The sequence below is a fragment of the Botryllus schlosseri genome, chromosome 4 (assembly GCF_051294905.1).
Source record: "Botryllus schlosseri isolate E-star chromosome 4, Bs_hap1, whole genome shotgun sequence".
Classification (NCBI taxonomy): Eukaryota; Metazoa; Chordata; class Ascidiacea; order Stolidobranchia; family Styelidae; genus Botryllus; species Botryllus schlosseri.
Genome location: NC_137239.1, coordinates 19,455,734 through 19,478,992, shown reverse-complemented (window position 1 = coordinate 19,478,992; position 23,259 = coordinate 19,455,734). Strand labels below are relative to the sequence as shown.

The 23,259-nt window shown below is 39.6% G+C and overlaps 2 protein-coding genes across 2 annotated transcripts; both read left to right on the top strand.

The window, feature by feature from the left end:
• The first annotated feature begins 5 nt into the window (after positions 1-5).
• Positions 6-2,534, top strand: LOC145437277 (transcriptional adapter 2-beta-like). Its single transcript, XM_080314472.1, has one exon. The coding sequence runs from the start codon at positions 69-71 to the stop codon at positions 1,251-1,253; it is 1,185 nt and encodes a 394-aa protein (XP_080170598.1). The 5' UTR covers positions 6-68; the 3' UTR covers positions 1,254-2,534.
• Positions 2,474-22,871, top strand: LOC145437276 (arf-GAP with coiled-coil, ANK repeat and PH domain-containing protein 2-like). Its single transcript, XM_080314471.1, has 26 exons — positions 2,474-2,646; positions 2,709-2,766; positions 3,668-3,726; positions 4,245-4,305; positions 4,412-4,465; positions 6,041-6,096; positions 7,821-8,004; positions 8,065-8,109; positions 9,603-9,698; positions 9,878-9,952; positions 10,016-10,122; positions 11,548-11,599; positions 11,678-11,851; positions 13,325-13,384; positions 13,447-13,525; positions 14,050-14,166; positions 14,941-15,074; positions 15,134-15,219; positions 15,975-16,134; positions 16,758-16,824; positions 16,885-16,956; positions 17,139-17,217; positions 18,741-18,967; positions 19,454-19,565; positions 19,648-19,706; positions 20,789-22,871. The coding sequence occupies exons 1-26, from the start codon at positions 2,474-2,476 to the stop codon at positions 21,052-21,054; spliced, it is 2,712 nt and encodes a 903-aa protein (XP_080170597.1). The 3' UTR covers positions 21,055-22,871.
• Positions 22,872-23,259: the final 388 nt, after the last annotated feature.

The window sequence follows — 23,259 nt, the reverse complement described above, 5'->3', positions numbered from 1 at the left end:
CAGGTGTTCTAGTATGCAATTGATATTCCAGTCTAGCCATATCCCTCCGTAGCCTCTATTCTGACAGTATGGAAACTGAGAACAAACCTCAATGCGGTAATTGCCACAAGGAATTGGACACTGTGTATATTAAATGTGCCGAATGCCCCAACGCGAGTATATGTCCGCCATGTTTTTCGCGAGGCGCGGAGTTCCAGTCACATTCAAATCGACACTTGTACAAAATCATCGACGCAGGAAATTTTCCAGTGATTGAGCAAAACTGGACTGCGGTTGAAGAGAAGTTATTGTTGGAAGGTATTGAGCAATTTGGTATTGGAAACTGGGAAGATGTGGCCTGTTACGTGGAAGGAAAGAAGGCTCAAGATTTGGAAGAACATTATTATAAATCATACATTGATAGTTCAGATTTGGGCATGGCAACTGTACCTGGTAAGATACCGAACGGAGTAACAGACCATGCTCCTGCACTAAATCAAACCGGTGCTTTGAATCTCGCTAAAGATTCTGAAGTCACAAAAGAGCAAGAATCGCAACTTGCGTACATGCCGCTTCGAGACGATTATGAAATGGAACATGATAACGATGCGGAAACTATCATATCTGGACTTATTCCGAACATAGAAGACACCGATTTAGACACAAATTTGAAGGTCGCGAAAGTCTCGATCTACCTCGAAAAACTGCGGGAGCGTCACAGGAGAAAAGTGGTCGCGCGGGAATACAATTTGGTGGAGAAATTTTTCAACAAAAACTCCCGCGATTACCCGAAACGGCTGCTGTCCTGCCTGCAGTTTATGAGAGAGCAGCAGGCTGCGAGTTTTTCGAGAGATTTCCGCCGCGAGCAGATACTGAAAATGAAAGTGAAACATTTGAAGTTGTACCGCAAGCACGGCATCAAGAAGCTGGATGACGCGGCCGTTTTTGACGTAAAACACCGCCGCCGTACGAGGGCGAAACTAAACCTGAAGTCGCCGGACTCGGTTCAGAACGATAAACCTTTGGATAAGTTACTCCTCGAGTATGGCTGTCATTATTTGAGCAGCGAAGAAAAAATACTCTGCAAATCACTCAAAATGATACCGTCTCGTTACATAACCAGCAAAACTCTGATCGTGAAGGAATACCTGCAGAAGCAACACGGGATCGGTATTAAGGTGCGTTTTCCAGGCTATCTGGAGAAGCATCAAAAGAAAAAGATTGTGAATTTCCTTGCTTTGAACGGATGGCTTCCAGGCTCGTCATCTTCGTGATCCGCATATCCTCAAAACATCTATCAGTCCTAAGCAAATTGGTGGGTTTACTGCCTGACATATTTTCCACAGTAATATCCAAGCTGTTATTAACCAACCTTCTCAGTGCGTCCCGACCATTGGCAGTGGCCGACAGGCGACTTATTTTGGAAGCACTGAGATGGGTCATATTTTCATGCGCTATTTCAAGATTCTTATATTGCCCAGGATAGCTTGTTTTCGAAGAAACTGAGACAAGGTATCTTGTGTCATCAAGGGTACAGGACCCTAAACAGTGTACGTACTAGCTTACTTGACTGGCTTGTCGCTTACTGGTACATATTTGGTTTAGACCTCCAAATCCCATATTGATATCATATCTTTTCCAATCGTGTACTACTAATTTGTTTTTAACTATGCTGCATACCACTGGTATCCTGAATGGCTTATTTCACTCAAATGTACCCATATTGATTAGTGATTGGCAATATTACTAGTACCGTACCCTACATCATAAGAAAACAAAAATTTGGCAGATTCAACTGTCTATCCTGGTATCACATTACTCAACAGCACATCAGATTATGTCTAAGCTCAATCGTACGATTCCAGCTATTGGATTTGATGGTCAATAAGGCCGAGAATACTTGCTGACACTCTTGATTCTTTACTGCATGTTTCGAATCAACATCCTGAGCTTTACGGGGGTTTTAGCTGCTGCAAAGGACAGAAAATTGTAGGCCTAATGCAATTAAAAACAGTCAAACTTTTGCGTGCCACTTGTAAAGGCCTTGCCGTACCACACTTTGAGAGCCACTGTACTAATTGAATATGTTTGGCTGGTATGGAAATAGGCTGTCTGCTATAGGCGTCCGAGATGTTACTGAAAAGCTGTGAAATGCAGAAATGTAGCTTACCTAACAACGGCAGTTTTATTGATATTTGCTACACATCGGCTGCATCTTGACACTGTGGGTCTCGACTATTTAAAAATGCACCTTGCAATGCTATGCAAGCAATTTTTGGAACGTAGGCTACTTCCATTGTTGTTGCCTTGTATAATGTATAGTCTTAATATAGCGTACCAGATGTTGATATTAGAAAATAAGTGAGATACATTGTCAGATATTGCCGGTGTATATTCTATGAAATTTCATTGCCCGTCTGATGTTGACGAATCTAATCTGGTATCCATTGCGACTGCGACTTTTTAGTATTTAAATTTTTATTGGGTTCCTATCATGTTCCAATTATGCATTGGTGACACTTTGGTGTTGTCATTGTATCTGACTTTCTTTCCAGTTGTAGGACCGTTGTTCATTAAATATATTTTTGGAGATAATCCACCTCTATTTTGCAAAATGCCTCCTTCGTTGGAGTTTGCAGAATGTATCAAAGACTCTCCCACATTCAGGTAATAAAAATGCGGGTTTATCCATATCAATTTCTGTGTATAATGATAGTATTTTTGAACAGGGAGTCGTTACATCATGCAGAGGCCGATACCACAGCGTTGCAGAACCTGCTTGATAAAGTAATTGTTTATATCACAATCATGCTAGTGCTAACTTGGATATAATATTGGCACTCCATTGTCTGTTTCCAGCTATTGGTTCCAGTTATGCTGAAGACTAGCATTTCCATGCAATCACATCATAATGTTCTTAAGGTTTTGATGTTCTCTCTAGTGATTTAATGCTAATTTAGTCATGCTGAATTGCTGATATATTGGCACAAACATTTAAATACATCCCAATATAATGAAATAGTTTATTTCAGCAAGAACTATCATTGTGCGAGTTTTTTTTATACAGTTTTGAGTTGGAGCAAGCTGATTCATATCATATTTAATCCTGCACAGCAGTTCTGGTTATCAATGACATTGCTCGCTCTCGCTCAAGTTTCTGCATCAATTCATCAACAAATCTCAATTTTTAATGAAGAATGGACTTTTGAATATGGACTACTGTCCACCTGGAGAATATGTAAAAAAATTTGATCGTTATTTATGAATTATTTGTGATACATTGTTTATGACGTTACTCTTTTAAGAATATTTTTTATTTAGTCCTGAAATTGGTAAATATAATAGCTGTCAACACTTTATAAGTTGGTGATCTCTGCTGTTTTCCCGATTGAAGCACTTTGTATTGACGTTAGACGTCGATTGTTATGTAACAAATTTTGTGTTAGCGCTATATTCATTCATTGTTTAGGCTCCTATGGTTCGTGAAATCCTGTGAAAAAAGGCTTTCGCGACTACATCTCAAGGAGACTTATTATCCTGTTATTCTTATGCATTCTATTTTGCACAATTCATCATAAACAATTCTTTCTTTGAGAAAATCAGTGTCTAAAACAGATGCACGCAGGCTTATAATTGCACTCTCTTGCGTCTTGCACATTCTATTTTATTCACACACCTCTGTTCCCAGGTGTCGAAGCAATCTTCGTTTATGTATGAAGCTGAAAAGCATTACAACCATGCACATGAGTATGTATCCATTCTATACATTGCCTGAGTCATATTTTTTTTAAATATTTCACTCCCGTATTCATGTAAATTGTAGTTCTATCAGAGAATATATAATAATCCGTCAATTTACATGTTTTGGAAATTTGCGTCCGCTCTGCTCATACCAAATTCTTGAGTTGGATGTTGCCTACCTATATCCATATATGCGCTTCCTTGTCAAGTAAAGTCAAGCGCGGTGGTTATATCTTACTTTGTTATTCTTGTATCGTGTATGCAAGTAAATATTCCCCACGAAAAGAAGTACTTATAATTTGCTACATACCTCTGTTTGTTTCAATAATCAGTTAGTCAGTGCTCGGGAGTTCTTGCAAGGCTAAATGCTCAATGCTGCTGTTTGCCACTTGAATTCGCGATCATATAAAGCTACCTAGCATTACCACTTGATCTACAAGCTCAACATCTGTGTAATTTCCAGCTATACAATATGGAAAGTAAATGCCTTTGTCTGTAGTATAGTATGAATTCATTGTGTTTAGACTGTTGAAGCAAGTTTTACAAGATATGGTGAATTATTATAAAAAAGATGAATTCGTGAAGGTATGTGTTGCATATTCTTGATTGTGGATTAATGATTGTTTGACTGTAGTTTCATCGAAAAATAGTTCGAAATTATCCTTTCCAATAGCCTAACTCATTGTTACAGGATGTTATTACTCAGTTTTTGCATATTCTGGACGAGCTCAACTCTTTTCATCAAGTAAGTAAACTGACATTCTATTATTTGGTTATTGATCTTGCGAGTGCAAGATTTTGATTTTGTTCTACATATGTGATATGGGTGCTGTGCTAAAACGACCACGGGTAGCATATAGTGATTGATGATCATGATTGGGCTATTCATGGTAACAAAGTACGAGCCAATATTGCTGCTGCACACAGAAAGTCGCATACTCCAATCAAAGTCGAGTATTGAAACAATACAAGTGAACTAGTAGCGTAATGGTTGATTTTGCTGAAATAAAGTCATATGAACGAAATTGTGATGATTTATGGTCATCTTGAATCGCTGTGATACAAAAAGTGGAGCCTGTAATTAATATTTGCAGCCCATGACCCTAAGATACCATTGTGGCCATGGGAATGAGAAGTGCTATATATAAGGTAGAGAAACTTATTCATCAGATTGAATACCAACACACTTTCTTATGTTGTCTGTCAATGGTTCAAAAATGAGTCGTATGTTTTACAGTACTGGTATTGGTATGCTACCATTATAGTTGTGATTCAAATACTATACTGATGTTTATTATATGTGAATGTTTATGCCTCTTGTCAAGATTTGTGAAGCATTTTTGGTGGTGAATTGAGTCCCGAAAATAGCAATCGAAATATTGCTGTCGCTTCAACACGATTGAAGATCTCTTGAGCCGTTTATGACAGACGTGCAATGTCCAATTATTGCACGTAGTGTGTCTCATCAAACCGTTGGCTTAAAATTGTTACTTGACTAACACAAACTGTCGTCCAGTCATTCAATAACAGATGTTGAAATATGGCATTGCAAAGATGCTACTTGTCCTATGTAAGTTTGCACAAATTCACACTTTGATGACTCCTATAGGCCTATCTTGTTAGTTATTGCTAGTCAAATAGCAAATTATATGCTCGTGAAATCTAGTTGAAATTGTTATCATAATTATCAGGTTCAATTACTTGCAGTATGTATGAGATTGTGCTGGCTCAGTTTGCTGCAGGTGTTAATACCAACCGTATTATTCCTGTTGGGGACATTTCATGAATTAAATTAAGTTGAGCAAAAGTCTCAATAGCCTCTTACAGACCAACAGCTTCTCGAACAGATAGTTGTGATGGTCAACTATAATGTTATTATAAGTACACTTCCTGGTAGCATTATAACTAGCCACTAATGCCGAGGTCTGTTTTGAATTTTCTTCAGATGTTTGGTTAGCTAAGCCTCATCTTGGATTATATCCATAATTTATGAAATAATAAATACTAAGTATTCGCCTATTAATACCATACGATACATAATTTTGATTTGTGTTGACTTCTAGCAATATATATGTCACTTCCAAGCTTCAATAGTTCCTTTTTGTTATTCTTCTTGACTTGACTAGTTCGAAAACGTCACTATAACATTTATAACCTTGATACTGTCATGTGATAGCTCTGGCATTGCAGCCATGCACGATTGTTCATGTGTTAATCTCGAAGAATATACAGTTTTTTGTTTCCTATTTGCGAATGTCGACATGATTTTGAAATCCATTGCTCTAAATGCTAACCCATCTACCTACACGGTGAATTTTAGATTTTGGATCAAGCCCAGCAATCGATCAACCAGAAAATGACACATTTCCTCAGAAAGTGAGCCTTCAGTTTTCTTGTGTGAAACTACTACTACATGACTCGGCGATACTCGCTGCGTTGACTTGTCGTTTTCTGTGTCGCAAAAGTGACGTTTATGACGTCATCTCTTGCATTGTGTGCGAGGTATAGTGAGTGGTACCTACCCTTTGTCAATTTTTATCATCTGATATCGAGTGTCAGATTGCATGTGGACAAAAAACTTCAAATCCGTGCTCCGTTTCCATTCCAGGTTCGTGAAATCAATCCAAGTTGACTCGATTTGTGAAAAATAGCATGTGCACCATTAGTGAATATGCCACTGATCACGCAGTACATATTACATTGTTTTAACTTATTTTTAGTATACAAGCAGCAGTGGTTGAAGTTTCTGACTGATACCTCTCATACCAGTATTTATGTAGCGTCTAAGAGGAACACCGTTGTTTTTCTACAATTTATTGGGGCCAAAATCGTATAGGATGGAGAATGAGAACAAAATATATTCTATGAAACAAAGTCAAATCGTGTTTGGTTAAAGGCATATAGATAATGAAGGAAAAGTAGGCCTACTGCCAATTTCTTAGAAATTTTAGTATAATGTTCAAATTTCGACAGGTCGTTATTAAAATGAGGAATCTCTAAACCAAAATGTTTTCACTATGCAGGGTCAGCCATTGTTTTGTGATTTTTGTTCAATACCTCACAAAACTACAGTAATAATGCAAAAGTATTGATCTTAACAATTATTAGAACATAAATGTTCCACATAAGTTCAGTCGATAACAACCCTCTACAACGCGCCTTTAAATGTGATGTCTTTGTCTTTCTGCCTACGTGGGAATATAATTGTATTGTATTTTGTATATGTACATTATCCACGAGATCATTTTTGTCACGCTTTTGCGAACATTTCACTTTTGAGAATGGAGACTTGTTATTCAACGAGACTGTACATTTCACTTGAGTTTCTATTTGACTTGAAGCACAAGGAAGTCGTTGTGGTAGCACTTGTGCCAAGCCATTAAACAGCCTCGTGGTCAATCGCGATATCATATTTGTATTTGTTGCTGAGCCTTCCTTTTTCTGCTTCCGACAGATGGAACGTGAATTGGTAATGCACGTGCACTAAAATTTAAGAATTCAACTCAATGTCATTTTAACGATTTTTTCTTTTTTTTTCTGTATTCAAAAATTCAATCTGTGTACAGTACCCTACGAGGAAAATATCAGTGCACCACGTCCTCGAGCTACTGCTATATAGTTATGCATACTGCAGTATTTCAATTTGTTCGATTGATTCAATGATCACTTGCTTGGTCCGGTGGTTTTAAGATTTTAGCTGGATCATGGTATTGGTATATTCATACATTGCAAAGTTCGTGACAGTGAGAGAATGGGTTGATTCCATTCTTGTTGCTGGTGTAGGTAGAATTGGCGCTATTGGACTAATACCGCTTCTGCGTAGACGTTTTTGAAGCTAACTTGCATGTCGACAATGTATTATGATACCGGTAGTGGAATGTGAACTTGAAACTTTGTTGCAAAAATGCACATCGCGATTTGGACAACCTTCTCTGGAGATTCACAAACAAAAGTCAGCGGTGTGTCTTGCTTCTTCAAACTACTTGATTGAGTACTTTGCCGGCAATATGTTGCTACTTCTACCTGAGGTTCGCTTTGCGTCTCTGAGTATAAACTACAACTACTTGAGCCACCACCGTAATTTTCAACACTATTCACAGCGACGTGAAGGCGAACCACGACTTGAAGAAGGTGTTTGACAAAGCTTCGAATGACTACGAAAGCGCTTTGAGCAAATACGCTTCAATCAACCGGTTGAAAACCAGCGAAATCGAAGAATCCGAATCAGCGCTTAGCGCGCAGAAAGCAACGTTTCGTAAAAGTTCCATGGATTATGTTTTTCAAGTAAATATATCGCTGCGTGCGAAAACGTAGGTGCATTACTAATTTTATTCTTTTTTGCAGATGAATATGTTACATAAGAATAAACGGACTTGCACTATATCGCAGGTTTGTGACTATTTACAGTTTTAATGCTTCGTCATTACCGTATAAGAGGCACTGTTTTAAATGTTGTTTTAGTATAAACACCGTATTAAAATTGTAATATTGAATGCTGAAGATTTAGAGAGCAATATTTGCATTCAGTTTCTTTGCATTTAATGAAAGAGATGAATATTTGTCACTATTTCAACTGTGTGCCCTAGCTACTATAATGCTACGTCATTGCCAGGTGATTTCCCCAATGCTGGCTTCTGGTCATTCCTTTCAATATTAATTGTTGGTAGATGAGCTATCACTGGTATCATGGTATGCAGAGGGAGTATAATACAGTAACTATATTGCCCACTGGTAAATTTTTTCTCGTTGTTAGCAATGCTGGCAGCAGTGTTTCTTAACCTAGACAGCTGTTGTTGAAATCGGCAATTGGCTTTGGAAAGCTAAGCTATGAATTATTCATTGATTTATGACAGGCCTTACTATTGTTGGGCTATCATTGGACTGCCAATACGGACTGTATTAGCTATTTTTCCTTGCTTATACATTTGGCTTGCGAATCATCTTATTTAGCTTCAAATGAAGGTAGGAAAATAAAATTAGTGTCAAGTCTCTTTGATGTCATCTCAAGCTCAGTAGTTTCGTAAAGTGTTGCAACTATGCTCATGTATTTTTTGTTATGACACATATCTATAAAATATACCGTACATTGCTTTGTGTTGTTGAAGAATTGCTATTGTACATGGCTACTTGATAACAGATCACCTTCAGCAAACATAGCAAAATGTAGTAAATATTGTTTTATGTCAGTTACGAGAAGAATATAGAGACATACGATTTGAGTGTTTGCCGGTGCTGATGTGTGATTGTGTTGTCCATTTCCTTTGACCTTCAGTAAATGCATAGGTTTTTCTCGTGTAATTTTGTTTGAGATGTAATGTAGCAGGTTACTGGTCGATGTAGTTCAATGTCTCAAATACAAAGATCCAAATGTGAATCTGACTCGATAGATTCTTAAATCCAATAATACAATGGGATTCAGCCAAATGCAAACTGTGAATTTGTCTTGTAGGAAGAATCTGTGCATTCAAATTATTTTCAATTTCCAAATTCAATATTTACACCAACACTGATGTATCACTCTAACAATGATATGCAGCTTTTTAGCATTGTTGTCTGGACACAGTTTACAATGAAACTCAGTTATATTTTTACATGCTGCTCAAAGAGCTTTTATCTGCCTAAAAAACAGTGTTCTTGAATGGGCTTTTAAAGCCTTATTCATGTGTCAGCCTTTCAAAACAGAGTATGTAAGTAATATATTACATAATTGAATTAAAAATTATGTTGCTGGAAATAGGGTTGACGCTACTTTTTGGTCAGCCATAATAGAGATTACGTTTGCTTCGAATGATATTATACATGATTTGATCTTCCCTCTAAATAACCTTAATTGACGAAGATGAGCATTCTCATTGTTATTCGTTCTTATTCTTCTTGTTAAGATGACCTCGTTCATGCATGCGCTGCGCACTTATTTTCATCAAGGATTCGAACTTTTTAATGATATTCAGCCATTTTTCAAGAAAACCGCCGATCAGGTTCGATTCATCAACTTCTTGCTACTTCTAGCTTACGGTAACCAGGCTAGCAAATGTTTACTGGGCAATCATTAATTTAGTGGCATACCGTCATAGTTACTATGCCAGTAAGTTTACTAGTAGTCGAAGTTGTGAGCAATATGAATGCGTGTCTTAATGTTTCTGTTAAACCTACGCAGCTGGAGGAGTTGTCTTCCGAAATTGACACTGAGAAAAATGACATGATCACGCAGAAGGACAGATACCAGTCCATGGTAACTGTTAGTTGTGTTGCTGATGCTTTAGCGCAAACGTTAATTGATTGGATATCCGTTTAGACCGGGGATAGCAGCATGTACATCAAGCATATCAATCAATCTTCCATGCGCGTTATCGAAGGGTACTTGTTTAAAAGAGCGAGCAATGCTTTTAAAACTTGGAGCCGGTAAGTGACCTTTTTCGTTGCTGTAAAGTTTGGCCCAATTCGGCCACAGATATACAATGTAGCTAACATAGTGCAGAGTGCTGTTAATTTTGTTTTGTAGGCAGAGATGTCACTGATAATATTACAAAAACTTTGATGCTTGAATAATACATCTACCTGAAGACGTAATTTTCAGAACAATGCAAAACTGCTCATGCTTGTTATGTGTTATGTAGGCCTATTATAGTGATGCTTGTCACAAATGTTTGCCTTTTGCACCACAAACTATGATTCACTCCAACAATACTAGATATCGCAAATTTCGCAACTGCAATCGATAGCTCGTGATTATGATGATACCGCCAAACCTACCAAATAAAATTTAATTGATAATCTCACCTGTGCCGTTTCTAAATGGAATATTATGTGGGCTATTACTATTATTATCATTAATCTCGACAATGCATGTTTTGTAGCTATAGGCCTACTCGGAAATCTTTAAAGCACTGCTTTAAACACTGCTTATAAGTTTCAGTTCATGCCATTAGCCTAAAGCCTATCATTTTTGATGGTGTTGGTTAAAAAATTATGTGACATTGCTAGACCACTATCTGCCATTCATCTCAGTAAGTGCCTGTTTAAATATTTTAATTCACAAAAGGGTTAGTGACAAGTGTCAGTAATGTCATTTATGCTGATACGTGCTACATGCCGTGCTGAAAATGAGGATTTTGATCGATGGCACTGATTGCAGTAATTGTAGTGATTAATGGACTTTTGTTTCACATAGATATTTCATATGCGCAAGTATCACTCAACCATAATTCTATGACAAGTGGCAACCTGTCGATCTCAAGTGGTCACGATTGTCCTTGACAAAGTGTGCAGTGACATTATTTTGGCTGTGTGCTCTGTAATTGAACATTAACCCGTGACCTCGGTTTCAGTTGGAGTAGATGTTACATTTTTGAGATTGGAATCGACATTCTACAGTTACAGCAGCCCTTATTCCATATAAACCACTCTACATAACGCTGTTGCGTAAAGATATGCACTGCCCCTACAGGCCATCTTATAACATCAACATAACTGCAAATGTCGCTATGTGTGTGAATAATTCTAGGCATATTCTTGGAATGTGATGACATGGTGTCTTTATATGTAACTATATCTTAAAAGTTGCCGAATAGCCTTGTTGGTTATGCCATGGACATGTCAGTTTTTATAGGATGTATATGATACGCTAAGTATTTTGCACCACTGACCACCTGTGTGTTTTAATCCGTGTGCCTGTAGGGGACTTTTAAATCCTGTGCAGAAACCATGAATAAACCACTTATTGACTGAAATAGTGGCAGCAATAGTCCACTCCGTGCTATATAACTCAAGTGGTAATACTATTTTGCGGGATTTAGAATATTCTGACATTCGGAGTCTTTGTTTCAGACGCTGGTTCTCAGTCCACAACAGCAAACTTTTGTACCAAGGCAAAATCAAGGTGTGTTAGTGTTGACATCGTTGTGTTTTAATAGCACTCGTCACTTCACGTTACACTACTGATTTTTTTTATATTCAGGCCCACCATCAGGAGGACCCTATCGTGATCGTTGAAGACTTGCGTCTATGCACGATACGCATCGCTGATGATGTGGAACGCCGGTTTTGTTTTGAGGTGATATCGCCGAGCAAGAGCTTTCTGCTGCAGGCCGAGTCCGACGACGTACGGCAAGCCTGGGTTCAGGCTATTCAGGTAGGTATTTTGTGGAGAAGTTATATGTTTTACCGTAATTTTCCATGTATAATCCGCAAAAGTTTCACGAGTTTTTGCCCTAAAATCGGGGGGTGCGTATTATGCATGGGAACAACACGCTTGAAAAAAATCTCCCTCAGTAAAAAACTTGAAATCAATCCTTTCTTCATGTTCGTTTCCAATCGCCATCGTGCCCAATAATTCTTATTATCAGTGTAACGAGCTACCAATTAGCAAAAAGCGTGTTGGCAATTAATGAGAGTCGTCTGCACAGCACGCAATCTCCTGCAGAGTTGGTTTGCCGTTTGCAGGCGAGCGAAATTAGGTCATTCATAGATTGACCGCGCTTGCGGCAATCCTCGCTAATTCGTCGACAGGCCATGTGCGCAAAATATAATCGCTTGCGTAATCAGTCGCACCTCCAACAGGCGTGGTGTGCACGACATAGGCTAAACGTTGGTCTGAGCAATCGCATCTGGCCTCGTGCGCAAGATGGCGCGTCGCCGGCCTCGCAGGCTGTGGCTGCTATCTACTATCGTATAGAGGCAATACCGTTACTTGTATAATGATTAGCAATCGCATCTGTAATAGGCCTCGTGCGCAAGACGTCGTGTCGCTGGCCCGAACTATCGCCTCCCTCGCCGGCTTTGGCTGCTCTGTACTATCGTTTAGAGACAATGCCGGTAATTGCATCATGATTAGCGACGGTTATGTCATGATTGTTCGACAGTGACATCGCAAAGCAGAACAACATCGCGTACTAAAACACGGCTATTCATGTACTGTGAATGCAAGGTGCCTACTATACATGGGTACAGGCTTTTTCCCAGAATTTGCATGCCATTTTGAGGGTGCGTATTATACATGGGGGCGTACTATACTTGGAAAATTACGGTAATATGATACAATACACTAATATTAGCGATGAATGGCAAAAATTGGAAAAAAAGATCAAGATTCTCTGTGTAGAACGCATCAATTCCTTGATGTACCGTACATTGAAAGTTATTTAATATATATTTTTGAACTTAATCGCTGTTGCGTATTAGTTTTACTGACAGGTTGCCATTCCAGACCCTGTTGACTCTCAACGGGTCATCTCACTCATCGATCATTGATGTACAGATTGTACTTGTACACGCCCAGATTGTAGAAATTAAAAAATATTTTCAATGCTTTTTGCAATTAACAATCTTTTCCTAGCAGTTTTGTACCTTCGATGCTGTAACAGTACGTAATTAAAAAAATGTGGAAATTTAATCACAACAATGTAGCTAGTAGCAATTTAAGTATCGATTTCTTCAACAGCATTCAATATTTTAGTCAAAACGAGTCAAGTTGTATGCCTCCGATCAAAGCTACTCCCTCATAACGCACAACGAAGTAGGGTACTTCAAACACCGAAAGTTTAATATCCTAGATTTATCACAGGAAGACGCGCATTGTTTAATTTGCGACCTTCCTCATTTCCAGTCCAGCATCCAAGACGCTTACAAGGCGTCCGGCAATCAGGAAACCACGAGACATTCTGAGGTAAGCGTTCGACGTGTTTGTGCGGTGAAACTTTGCATGCAGACTCTTTTTTATTCCCCAAGACCGTGAGCAATTCGGGTGGCAACGTCGCCAGAAACTCTCCTACTCCAACTCATTCATTGTCATCGTCACAGCTGTCAGGTAAGCACTATCATTTTCCATACCCTGAGAGATTTATTTACTTAGTTTAGACTCGGCCCATTGTGATCAGTGTGTGGAAACGATGCTTGATATTCTCTGTTGCAAGTAATTTCAACAATGGTTTCAGTGTTTGCAGCGGATGTCACCCAATATTGATATTCAATGCTGTATTCCAAGATCACTGTGGTGTGGTCAACCAGTCTGAAACAAATAGGCCTTGACTTTTTCTTTTTCATTTCTGGTGCTGTAATTTTCTCCACTTTCACATCGCTTGTGCCTCCATTTCAACAGTTTTCTGAGGTGAATCGGTTACGTTTTACCTCTTTAAAATCACTATTTCTGCTTGATATCGCGTGATTTCGATTACACCAGGCACGGGGTAAAAAACTGGGAGATTTCCATTTTCAATCCTATGATTCTATCTCGACGGTTGTTGAATACAAACCATATAAACATGTCTTGTTTGCACACTGCATACCATACCATCGGTTCAAGCTATATGAAATATGTATCGCTTCTTACAGTACGCGACTCGCTGCACGAATCTCCAAAGCAGGTCCAATCTGTTCCCAAAGCGAGCATCCTCGACCAAATCATGGAGGTGCCCGGCAACACGTCCTGTGCCGACTGCAAAAAGCAAGGTATGGCAGAAAACAGTGTTTGATGTTACGTTTATTTTTTCACGTCTATTCTGAAAACAGTACGTTGAGCTCAAGCTTCATATGTTCACCTCATATATACGAATTTTCACGGCCACGTCAGCATTTTGGATGGGTTGTAACCAAGTCGCAAGGTTCCGAGTCACAAGTCAATCTCACTTTTTAAGTTTTGACTCGAGTCAAGTCCAAGTCAGTGAGTAGAGGGTCGAGTCCGAGTCAAAGTGTTCTGACTCGAGTCCGAGTTCAAGTCGTTATGTTCACTGTTCAGTTTTGAGATCAATCCGATTCAACCCACTTTTTTGCAACTCTGCTCGAGTGATATTGAATGGCCCGCATTCATAATATCGTAATTATCCTCAGTTCTAGCAGTTTTTAGCCCCGTATCAGGACTGATAGACGAAATACCAATAATGTGGTTACTTAACTATTCTTCGAAGTTGCAACGAAATGTCTGTCTTGGCCGTCCTAGTCTAGAGTCATATGACTTGGTTCGAGTCATGCGCAATGACTCGAGTACAAGTCGAGTCGATACACGAATTGACTCGCGTCGAGTCACCAAAAAATCGTGACTCGAGTCAAATCATTACAACCCATGCATTTTGGTTCATGCAATTGTTGACATGCAAAGTTATTTCGGATTCTGTTGTCAGACGAAAATATTAAGGTGTATTTCAATATGAATATAATAATATGACAGTCATATAATCGATTGTTTTTTTGTTGTTTATTTTTATATTATAATTTATTTATACCCAGAGGCGAGATGGGCCAGCGTCAATCTGGGCGTCGTTCTCTGCATCGAGTGTAGCGGCGTGCACCGGAGTCTAGGCGTACACATTTCGAAAGTACGGTCTCTCACGTTGGACTCGTGGGAACCGGAGGTCATTGCCGTGAGTTACCTCGCCTAGACGCTGACGTGCACTTTTGTTGAACTTTGCCCTCTGCACAGATAATGCAATCGCTTGGAAACGACAGGGTTAATGAAATCTACGAGGCCAGGGCTGGAACCAGGCAAATTCGACCGGGATGTTCAAAGTAAGCATGTCGCATAGGCACAGGGTATTTAAGCGGTACGCGACATGGTATTGGGACCCCGTTGGATGATCAAAACAACTTCTCGGTTAGACACAACAATTCAACGCATTTATGAAATACTTCTGGTTGTAATTGTAGTCAAAAGATATAACTTTTCAAGAGAAGCGAACTGCTAGTGTAATTACATGAGGGTTGTAATGACTCTGGTCATGACTCGACTGGAGTCACGATTTTCTGATGACTTGACTTGACTCAAGTCATTTTTTCAAAATACGGAAATGACTCGACTCGACTTGAACTCGAGTCATTGCGCATGACTCGAACCAAGTCATATAACTCGAGACTCAGACGGCCAGGAGCGACATTTCATTTTAATTTCGAAGAATAGTTAAGTAACCACACTATTGCTGTTTCGTCTATTGGTACTGGTACTTGAACATGCGACTAGAAAACTTCTGCTAAAAGTGAGGAAAATTAGTAGACTATATTATAAATGCGAATCATCCGATATCACCAAACACAGTTGTTAAAAGTGAATTTAACAAGACTTTAACTGGAAACTGAGCAGGCGACAGAGTGACTTGGACTCGGACTTGACTTGAAAATGACTTGACCCCCGAGTCAAAACTGTAAAAGTGAAATTGACTTGTAACTTGGTTACAATTTGAATTACATATCGCAACACTGAAGACAAATATTGGTTGATTCGGTTGAAACCTTCTTCTGACGCTCGTTTTCTTGAACTATTTTTTCAGCAAAGACCGCTCCGAGTACATACAGGCAAAATACGTGCGAAAAGAATTTCGAGCCCTGCTGCCAAACGCAGACACGCAATCGGCGACGAGCCCGGGCAAGACCATCCGTAGGTGGAAAATCAGGAAGAGCAAGCCTAGGAAGAAGAGAGAGAAGAGAAAGGTGACGCCATGGCCCTGGCCGTGCTTTGTGTGAATCGGTGGCTCCCAAAGTGGGCGATATCGCCCCGTGGGGCAATTTTGAGAGTGCAAGAAAGTGTTGAAGTAGCAGTTATATACAAGAAAAACTGCACAAGTGGATTCAGCCTACATGAATACTTCTGAAAAGTAGAAGGATAACCTTACTGCTGACCTCTAGTCTTCTGGGAGGTCAAAGATATGTTAAGCTTAATAAGGGGGCTGCAAGTTCGTCTCTGGCCATGATTAGTCAAATCCCACTTTGTAGCTCCTGGCACTTTATACGTTTGTAAACCTTGAAAACTCAAACTTCGCGCAAAGTGGATAATTATATTCAACGAGAAGTGTACTGCTGGGTTTATTGTATTACACATGTTACACGTGGTTTTTCTCTAATTGATGGACTAGCATCCAAATTATTTGATTATTTGATCATGCAAATAAAATTTACGTCATAGCAAATTTGTCGGACCAGCAGGCAGTTGAGAACTACTGGTCTCAATCCTAAATGACGGCGTAGCACAAGCTGAGGCTAGCCACAGGAGTGCAAGACAAAAAACGTGAAAAACTTTCATTTTTTAGTTATTTGTCAAATTTTTATTTCTCTAGAAAACCGATTCGATCTTACAAGACGACGATGACACTTCGAGTCAGGACACTCAGAGCAACACATCCGGTAAGCGATTTTGCGCCATTTAAAAAATCATTTTCTGACGAGGATCCCCTTCCTATTTAGCGGATCAGGAAGAAAAACCGGAGAAGACCAAGGACCCGGATGTTTTTGTTTTCGGACATAGCAATGTACCCGGTACGCGCTGCTTTTTGCTCTTTTGAATTCCTAGGCAATATAATTTTTATAACTTTACATTAGCTGGGTCACAATCCCTTTCTGTGATTCTGATTTCGTATTTGTAAGAGTTTCGCAGACGTTTATTGTCAAATCCAAGCCGCGCGCTATGATAACGTTCGCAATATCTTTTCGGCGCTTAGATCCGGAAGGGGAGACTGAAATTGAAAATTCCGACGTCGAGGACATTTTGAATTTGGACGCAAACTTGCTCTTTTACAAGTGAGTAGTGTGCAAGCGACGCATCCATCAATTCTGGGCGCGACGAGTCTGAATTTACCGTCAATTTTCATGATTCGTTCCAAGTAATAAAAATTAATGTTTCATTGGGCACTGAAATTGCTTCGATGCTGAGTAAACAAGAAGAAAACTACTTTTGATTACATGCAATTGGGCTCTTGAAACGTGGTTCGCGGATGTATGCGCATGCGCACCCAAAAATTTGTATTTGAATGAAATAGTATTTATTATAGTTGTGCCCACTGTAAATACTATTTTATTCAAATCCAAATTTTTCTACAACAAAAACTACGCTTCCACTGGTTTGAATTGAACCAAATTTGGTGAACATCGTTTCTATAGACAACCTAACACTTTCATGGGGTGAACAGAAAATTTTCAAATTTTTCTGTTATATATTTTAATATAATAAATAGAAACTTTCATCTCCTGTAGCAATGCGGCTACTGGTTGGAAATGAACCAAATTTGGTGTGTAGGCTTAAATTAGGTAACCTAACAATTTTATCAGGTAGCCAGTACGATTTGAGAAAAAAAATCATTTTTGAAGAGCCCTAACCCGCAAGGAATGGTTCGTCAAGGTGTCCCAAGTTTTCAAACAAGTGGCGTTATCTGTTGCATCATAATGCGAAAACGTGTTATAGGCTGGTAGTTGTCAATTTGCTGAATGAAGCAGCAGGCTGCTGATAGCGATACTGCCACTGTAATAGGTAGAATAATCTTCATCGCGAAATGAAAGTCGCGTCAAATTCGTACGATACATCTCGGAAATAGATTATAAGATATTGACATCGCTCTGCAATGGCGGGTTCATAATTCGTTGATTGTTTAGTGAAGCTATTACCTAGGAGACAATCGGTCATTATCGGAAAAATTTGTGCGTAAGAATGGTACGCAGTTTTATAGATAACTAGTTATCTACAGTTTGTTCCTGTTTGGTAAATTATGAGATTAACATTAACTTTATGCGCTGCGATCAACCGGTTAACTTAATCCTGGGTTGATAAATCATGACGAACCCTATAATCGACTTTATTGCTGGTCTAACCTTATTATCTCCGCCGTTAAGGTTACATTTAGGATTTGTATGTTTTATGGTGTTTTTCGACTGCAATGGTCATTTACACCAGGCCTATGTTATTCAATTGTTATTCTGTCTTAGCCGACTTGTAGAACGGCCAACTTCTAGGCTTTTTAAGACACCGTTTACACATATCATGTGGCGAAAAGAAGCCTGTATAAATCTCCAACACTTGAGAAGGAATTCTAGTTTGGGACCCAAACCCGCTACCTGTTGGTGTTGCAGCTGTTTTCAAGTCCAATGCTTAAATTTCGCGTGATCGACTGTCGTTTTCCATTGTGTCGCATGCTCAAGTGTCGTGTAACACACAAATCTGTCTTACTATTACGATATCACAATGATTGGTGCTCGGGATCTAATCGCTCAGGTTTCACTCGATTCTGCCTGGTCCCAGTAGTTTGCCTTTATTTCAATCTTCTCGATAGGGCCGCAAAACTTGGAAGCCTGCCCGTGATGTTACTGGCGAAGGCGAACGGCGCCAGTATCAACTGGCACAACCCCAAGGACACATTGAAAACGGCGTTGATGCAAGCCGCCTCGGGCGGGTCTCGACGGGCGTGCGAATACCTTCTTATTAACGGATCTAAAATTAATGCCGCTGACGAATTCGGGAAGACTGCATTGCATTATGCCACCGTACGTAATAACACAGGTGAGGCACTGTATTGCGTAAAATTTTTTGTGTTGTGGATAGGGTCAGTTCACTTTACCACCCAGAGATTTTCAGTTATGACTCTGATTCCGGAAACTTTTATTACACCGACTCCTAATATTTACTTTATTGAACTCTGACTCAGACATTTCTGTAAATCTAGTCAGAAAATGAAACTTTCATTACATTTTTAGTAACTATTTTTATTGCCAAGCGAATCTACCAATTTTTTGAGTAAGCAAAAACTGCGGAAAGAAATTAGGTTTGTGAAGGTCTGACTTCATAGTAGTACGGTAGCGTGTGTTTCCCAAATCCGACTCCATCAGTAGAATATTTAACGAAACTGCGCCTCCCACTCCACAGTACTGGTTGAATGTGTAAATATAATCTCATTGTGCTGCTGTAACGGATACCTGTTTTGCGTTTGGTGTCGCTATCTCATAAACTGGACTGTTCATATTAATCACAACGTATTCTTTTTCGTAGGTGTTGCTCTCCAATTCTTGAAAAGGAGAGCTGACCACAAGATACCCGACAAGGAAGGGAATACTCCGCTTGATATCGCTATCAAAGCCGCCAACGCCGATATCGTGACCTTGTGAGTTTCTACATTCATTGCGTCTGGCACGGTACATAACAATCCGCAAATTTTGACACGCCGTGATCGATTGTTTTTCCAGAATCAGACTGAAACAGCTGAACGACGAAATGCTGGACACCGATCCTGGTTCCGCACAAAGTGAGTTGTGTTCTTGATTCTTTCCAAACCATAAGTCATGCTCATCTCTGCCCCTAGTGTACAGTGTCGCGACCTGACAAACGGCGGGGAGAGGCGGTCCTCGGTGACAAAGTAGTTTTAGACCAGGGGTGGTCAACCTGAGAAGGAAATTTGTGCGGCCATCAACACTTGATCTAATTAGTAGGGCAAGTTTTTGCAACTTTTTTTTACAGCTTCCGGCAGCTTCCTAAATACTCGTAAGATATGTAGAATGCTGTTTCAAGCTGTTTGAAGGGATCTTATAGTGCAACTTTTTGCTGCAACTTTTGTCCATTTGTTTTCGTGCAGCTTTTTACAACATTTTGCAACTTTGTCGATTTTTCATGGAAGTATTTTCGATTCTGGTGAAATACACGGCCAAATTCGACTGAAACACCGTAAATCAGCACCGAAGTAAGGCTTTTACGGGTATTTCGGGAGCTGAGCCGGAAAATTGACCTTTTTCTTTTTTAGTTAATCCGGGAAGTTGACTTTTTTTTTTCTAGTCAACCGAGCAAAATGTGGTCAAAATGCAACTTCTACAACTTTTTTCAAAAACAAATGCAACTTGCCCTACTAATTAGTAAGCGCTGGCGGCCGTTGACATGCAAATTGAATTTAAGAGTTGACTCGCGAATTTTTCATCTTTAATGTAGTAGCGACCGTTGTCATCTGAGGCCCACAGTGCAGATGTGAACAGCAGAGGAAAATGATTCGCCCCATACAGAAATACCAACTTGGAACGTGGAACCACGTGAAATTTGTTTCTGGTTCGTTTGGGCGATGCCAATATCTTTCCACTATACCGAAAATCCTAATATAAGGTCAAGAAATAACAGCAAGAAACAAAGTGATTAATGACAAACGCCCACCCGAAGATGCATCATTATATGTAACTTGCCTTAAATTTTCGAAAACACCCCCTCCATCAACTCTACCGCTGAATCTGAACTGATAAATTTTTGATAGTTACATGCGAAACTGGAGTAGTAACGCTGATTGATTACTTCGATCACCACTGGAAGTAGCTATTGAATACCATTAATATCAAATCCAATTTGCAGCCGACACACTCGTGACTGACGTGTTCCGGGACTTCTCCCGTCGCGCGGCCAGCGACGACTCGGCATATTCGGAAACGCCGACGTCGCCGTCTTTCTTTGACTCTCCCAAAACGGACTCGGACGTGTTCGCGAACAATTCGGCCGGCGGCAAATCGCCGAATGACGACTCGGCGATCGGAGAAAACAGCGACTGTGCAAATGCGAGTGAAACCACAATCGAATTGGATGACGTGGATGAGGGAGCACCGTGTGAGTCCACGGTCTGAAGTTTAGGAAGTTTTTCGTAACCCGAGAGCCTGGGACTGCATAGGGATATAACTCCCACTCCCAAGTTTACCGGAAGAGTTCAGATGAAGATCTCATATTGGAGATGATATTGGAGCAAGTTCTACCAATTAAATATACTGGCCTGCATCAATATATTGATTTGGCCGAAATTGATATACCAGACCGTGCTTTATATTCCACTACAGGCTAGCGGATTTAATGCTTTTCAATCCAACCCCTGTAACTGTTTCGAGATTCGATTCCAAGTCCAGATGCAGCCAGCGAGCCATAGTCTGGCCCAGTTGTTCCCAGCCATCTTATGGCCGCGTCCCTCAAAATTTGGCATGATGAGTACTACAAAATAGGTAGCGACTTCGCCTAGATCCTACTTGGGTTGTTGTTTTTACTAGTAATAAAGGACGGCATCTTCGCAACCCCCAGAGAAAAGAAAATGATCTCTGGGTTGAAAACCACTGGTCTAGGGTCACTGTCCGAAAGGAGGCAGATGTTGTAGTTTCGAGAGTACCGTTATAGGACCTGGTCAAAGTAAGGTAACGTCTAATACGGCTGGTACTGGATACCAAACGAATTGGAACATCACGAGTGTTTCAATGTCCTGCCGCTCTGCATAACTAAAGAGCCTTTCACAGCATCCCTTTGTTATTGCCAAATTGACTCGCATTTATCATGTGGAATTACACTCGTTTTTAATCGTTGAAAATCATTATACGAAATGTTTTTGTTTATTTGAAATGAGCGAATCGCATATCAGAGCGGTGTGCTACGCCTTGCCATGATTTTCAAATGTCTGTGATGTCTTAGTAGTAGTTAGTGTAGATGAGTGAGTAATACGTGTTGATTGTGTTCATTTGTTACATGACATTGTATGCTGAATACTGCTGATCAACCACAAATAATGCGAAAGTTTTTTCCTCTCTTATATATTCCCTTTTCCAACTAGCGCTCACCGCCCACGCTTTTAGGGCGGACAGTGTACTCGAATCACATTGAACTAAGTTAAAAGCGCTGTGCATTCAACTTGATTACATATCCTCTCCTTCATGTTACTATTTAAGCATAATGCTAGTCTTACACTTACTCTTGATCCACCTTTTATTCGTAACCTATCGCTGCCAACTGAAGCATGCGACATCTGTTGGTTTTGATGGGATTTCAAACCCTATTTCAGTAACTGCCGCTGGCAAAATCTATATATTCCTACTGAGTTTTTGCAAATAGATAAATTCTAACTGGTAGAGAAAATCCTCTAATATTTTTTGCCGTATCCCCATTTATATGATTGTTAGCGCCTTGATTCTAGTACAATGTGATTGTCTGTTGGTAATAATAGATTTGAATCTTTTCAAATCTGTGACGCTTTCTCGAAATTGAATCTGAATAACATGTTTCGTGTTGCTTTTAATATGTTACTCCTAAATGTATTCTGACTGGTCAATGATCATTCTGAGATCAGCATATAGCTTCCTTCCAGCATATTCAGCCATTTTCATAAGGTTTGTTAAATGGTAATGTAACAGTTTCGTTTCTTGTAAATAATTTTGCAAAGCAAAATATCTTTTGAATACATTTTTCGTTATGTTTCCTTCGTTTACCTAGGAGCAAATTATAAATGAATAATGTTTATGTGTCGCTTGGTCACTGTAGGACATGAGTAGAATGTATCCGTTGATTATGAGTTGCAATGTTCTGCAGTGCGTTTTCGTTTCTGTATTGCAATAAATATCCAGATTGTGCTAAAAAATGTCTGTGCAACGAGCAATTGCATGCAATAAATGTGACATGTGATACTTGCCATGCTGAGTAGATTGGAGGTGGTATCGAGTGTTTCTCAAGTCTTACATGCAATAGGATGGTACTGACAAAATCACATTATACAAATGTAGTAGTACGTTGGTTGTGTCAGATGAAAAGTCAGAGTGCGCTTAGTTTGCAGCCGCATGTGTGAGCTAGTTGAGCATAAAATTGGATGTTCTTTAAATTGTCAGTATTTTGCCCACTCGTCCAGACACAATTTCATCCACAAAGCTGCTGATAGCTTGGCGACACAAAAAAGACATGAAAGAACACACTCATCAAGAATGGAAAGAGACTAACGTCGAAAAACGAACTGTCACATCGGGCACTACTGGTCGTTCGGCATCCTCCTATTTGTTCATTGCATCGCATTGTACGTTGTGTGTGTC

Bases quoted from the DNA above. Each gene is read 5' to 3' on its own strand.
- LOC145437277 (XM_080314472.1), top strand. From the start codon at position 69: ATGGAAACTGAGAACAAACCTCAATGCGGTAATTGCCACAAGGAATTG.
- LOC145437276 (XM_080314471.1), top strand. From the start codon at position 2,474: ATGTTCCAATTATGCATTGGTGACACTTTGGTGTTGTCATTGTATCTG. The intron at 11,600-11,677 runs GTGTGTTAGTGT...TTTTATATTCAG, and splicing joins TGTACCAAGGCAAAATCAAG to GCCCACCATCAGGAGGACCC. The intron at 17,218-18,740 runs GTGAGTAGTGTG...TCTTCTCGATAG, and splicing joins GCAAACTTGCTCTTTTACAA to GGCCGCAAAACTTGGAAGCC.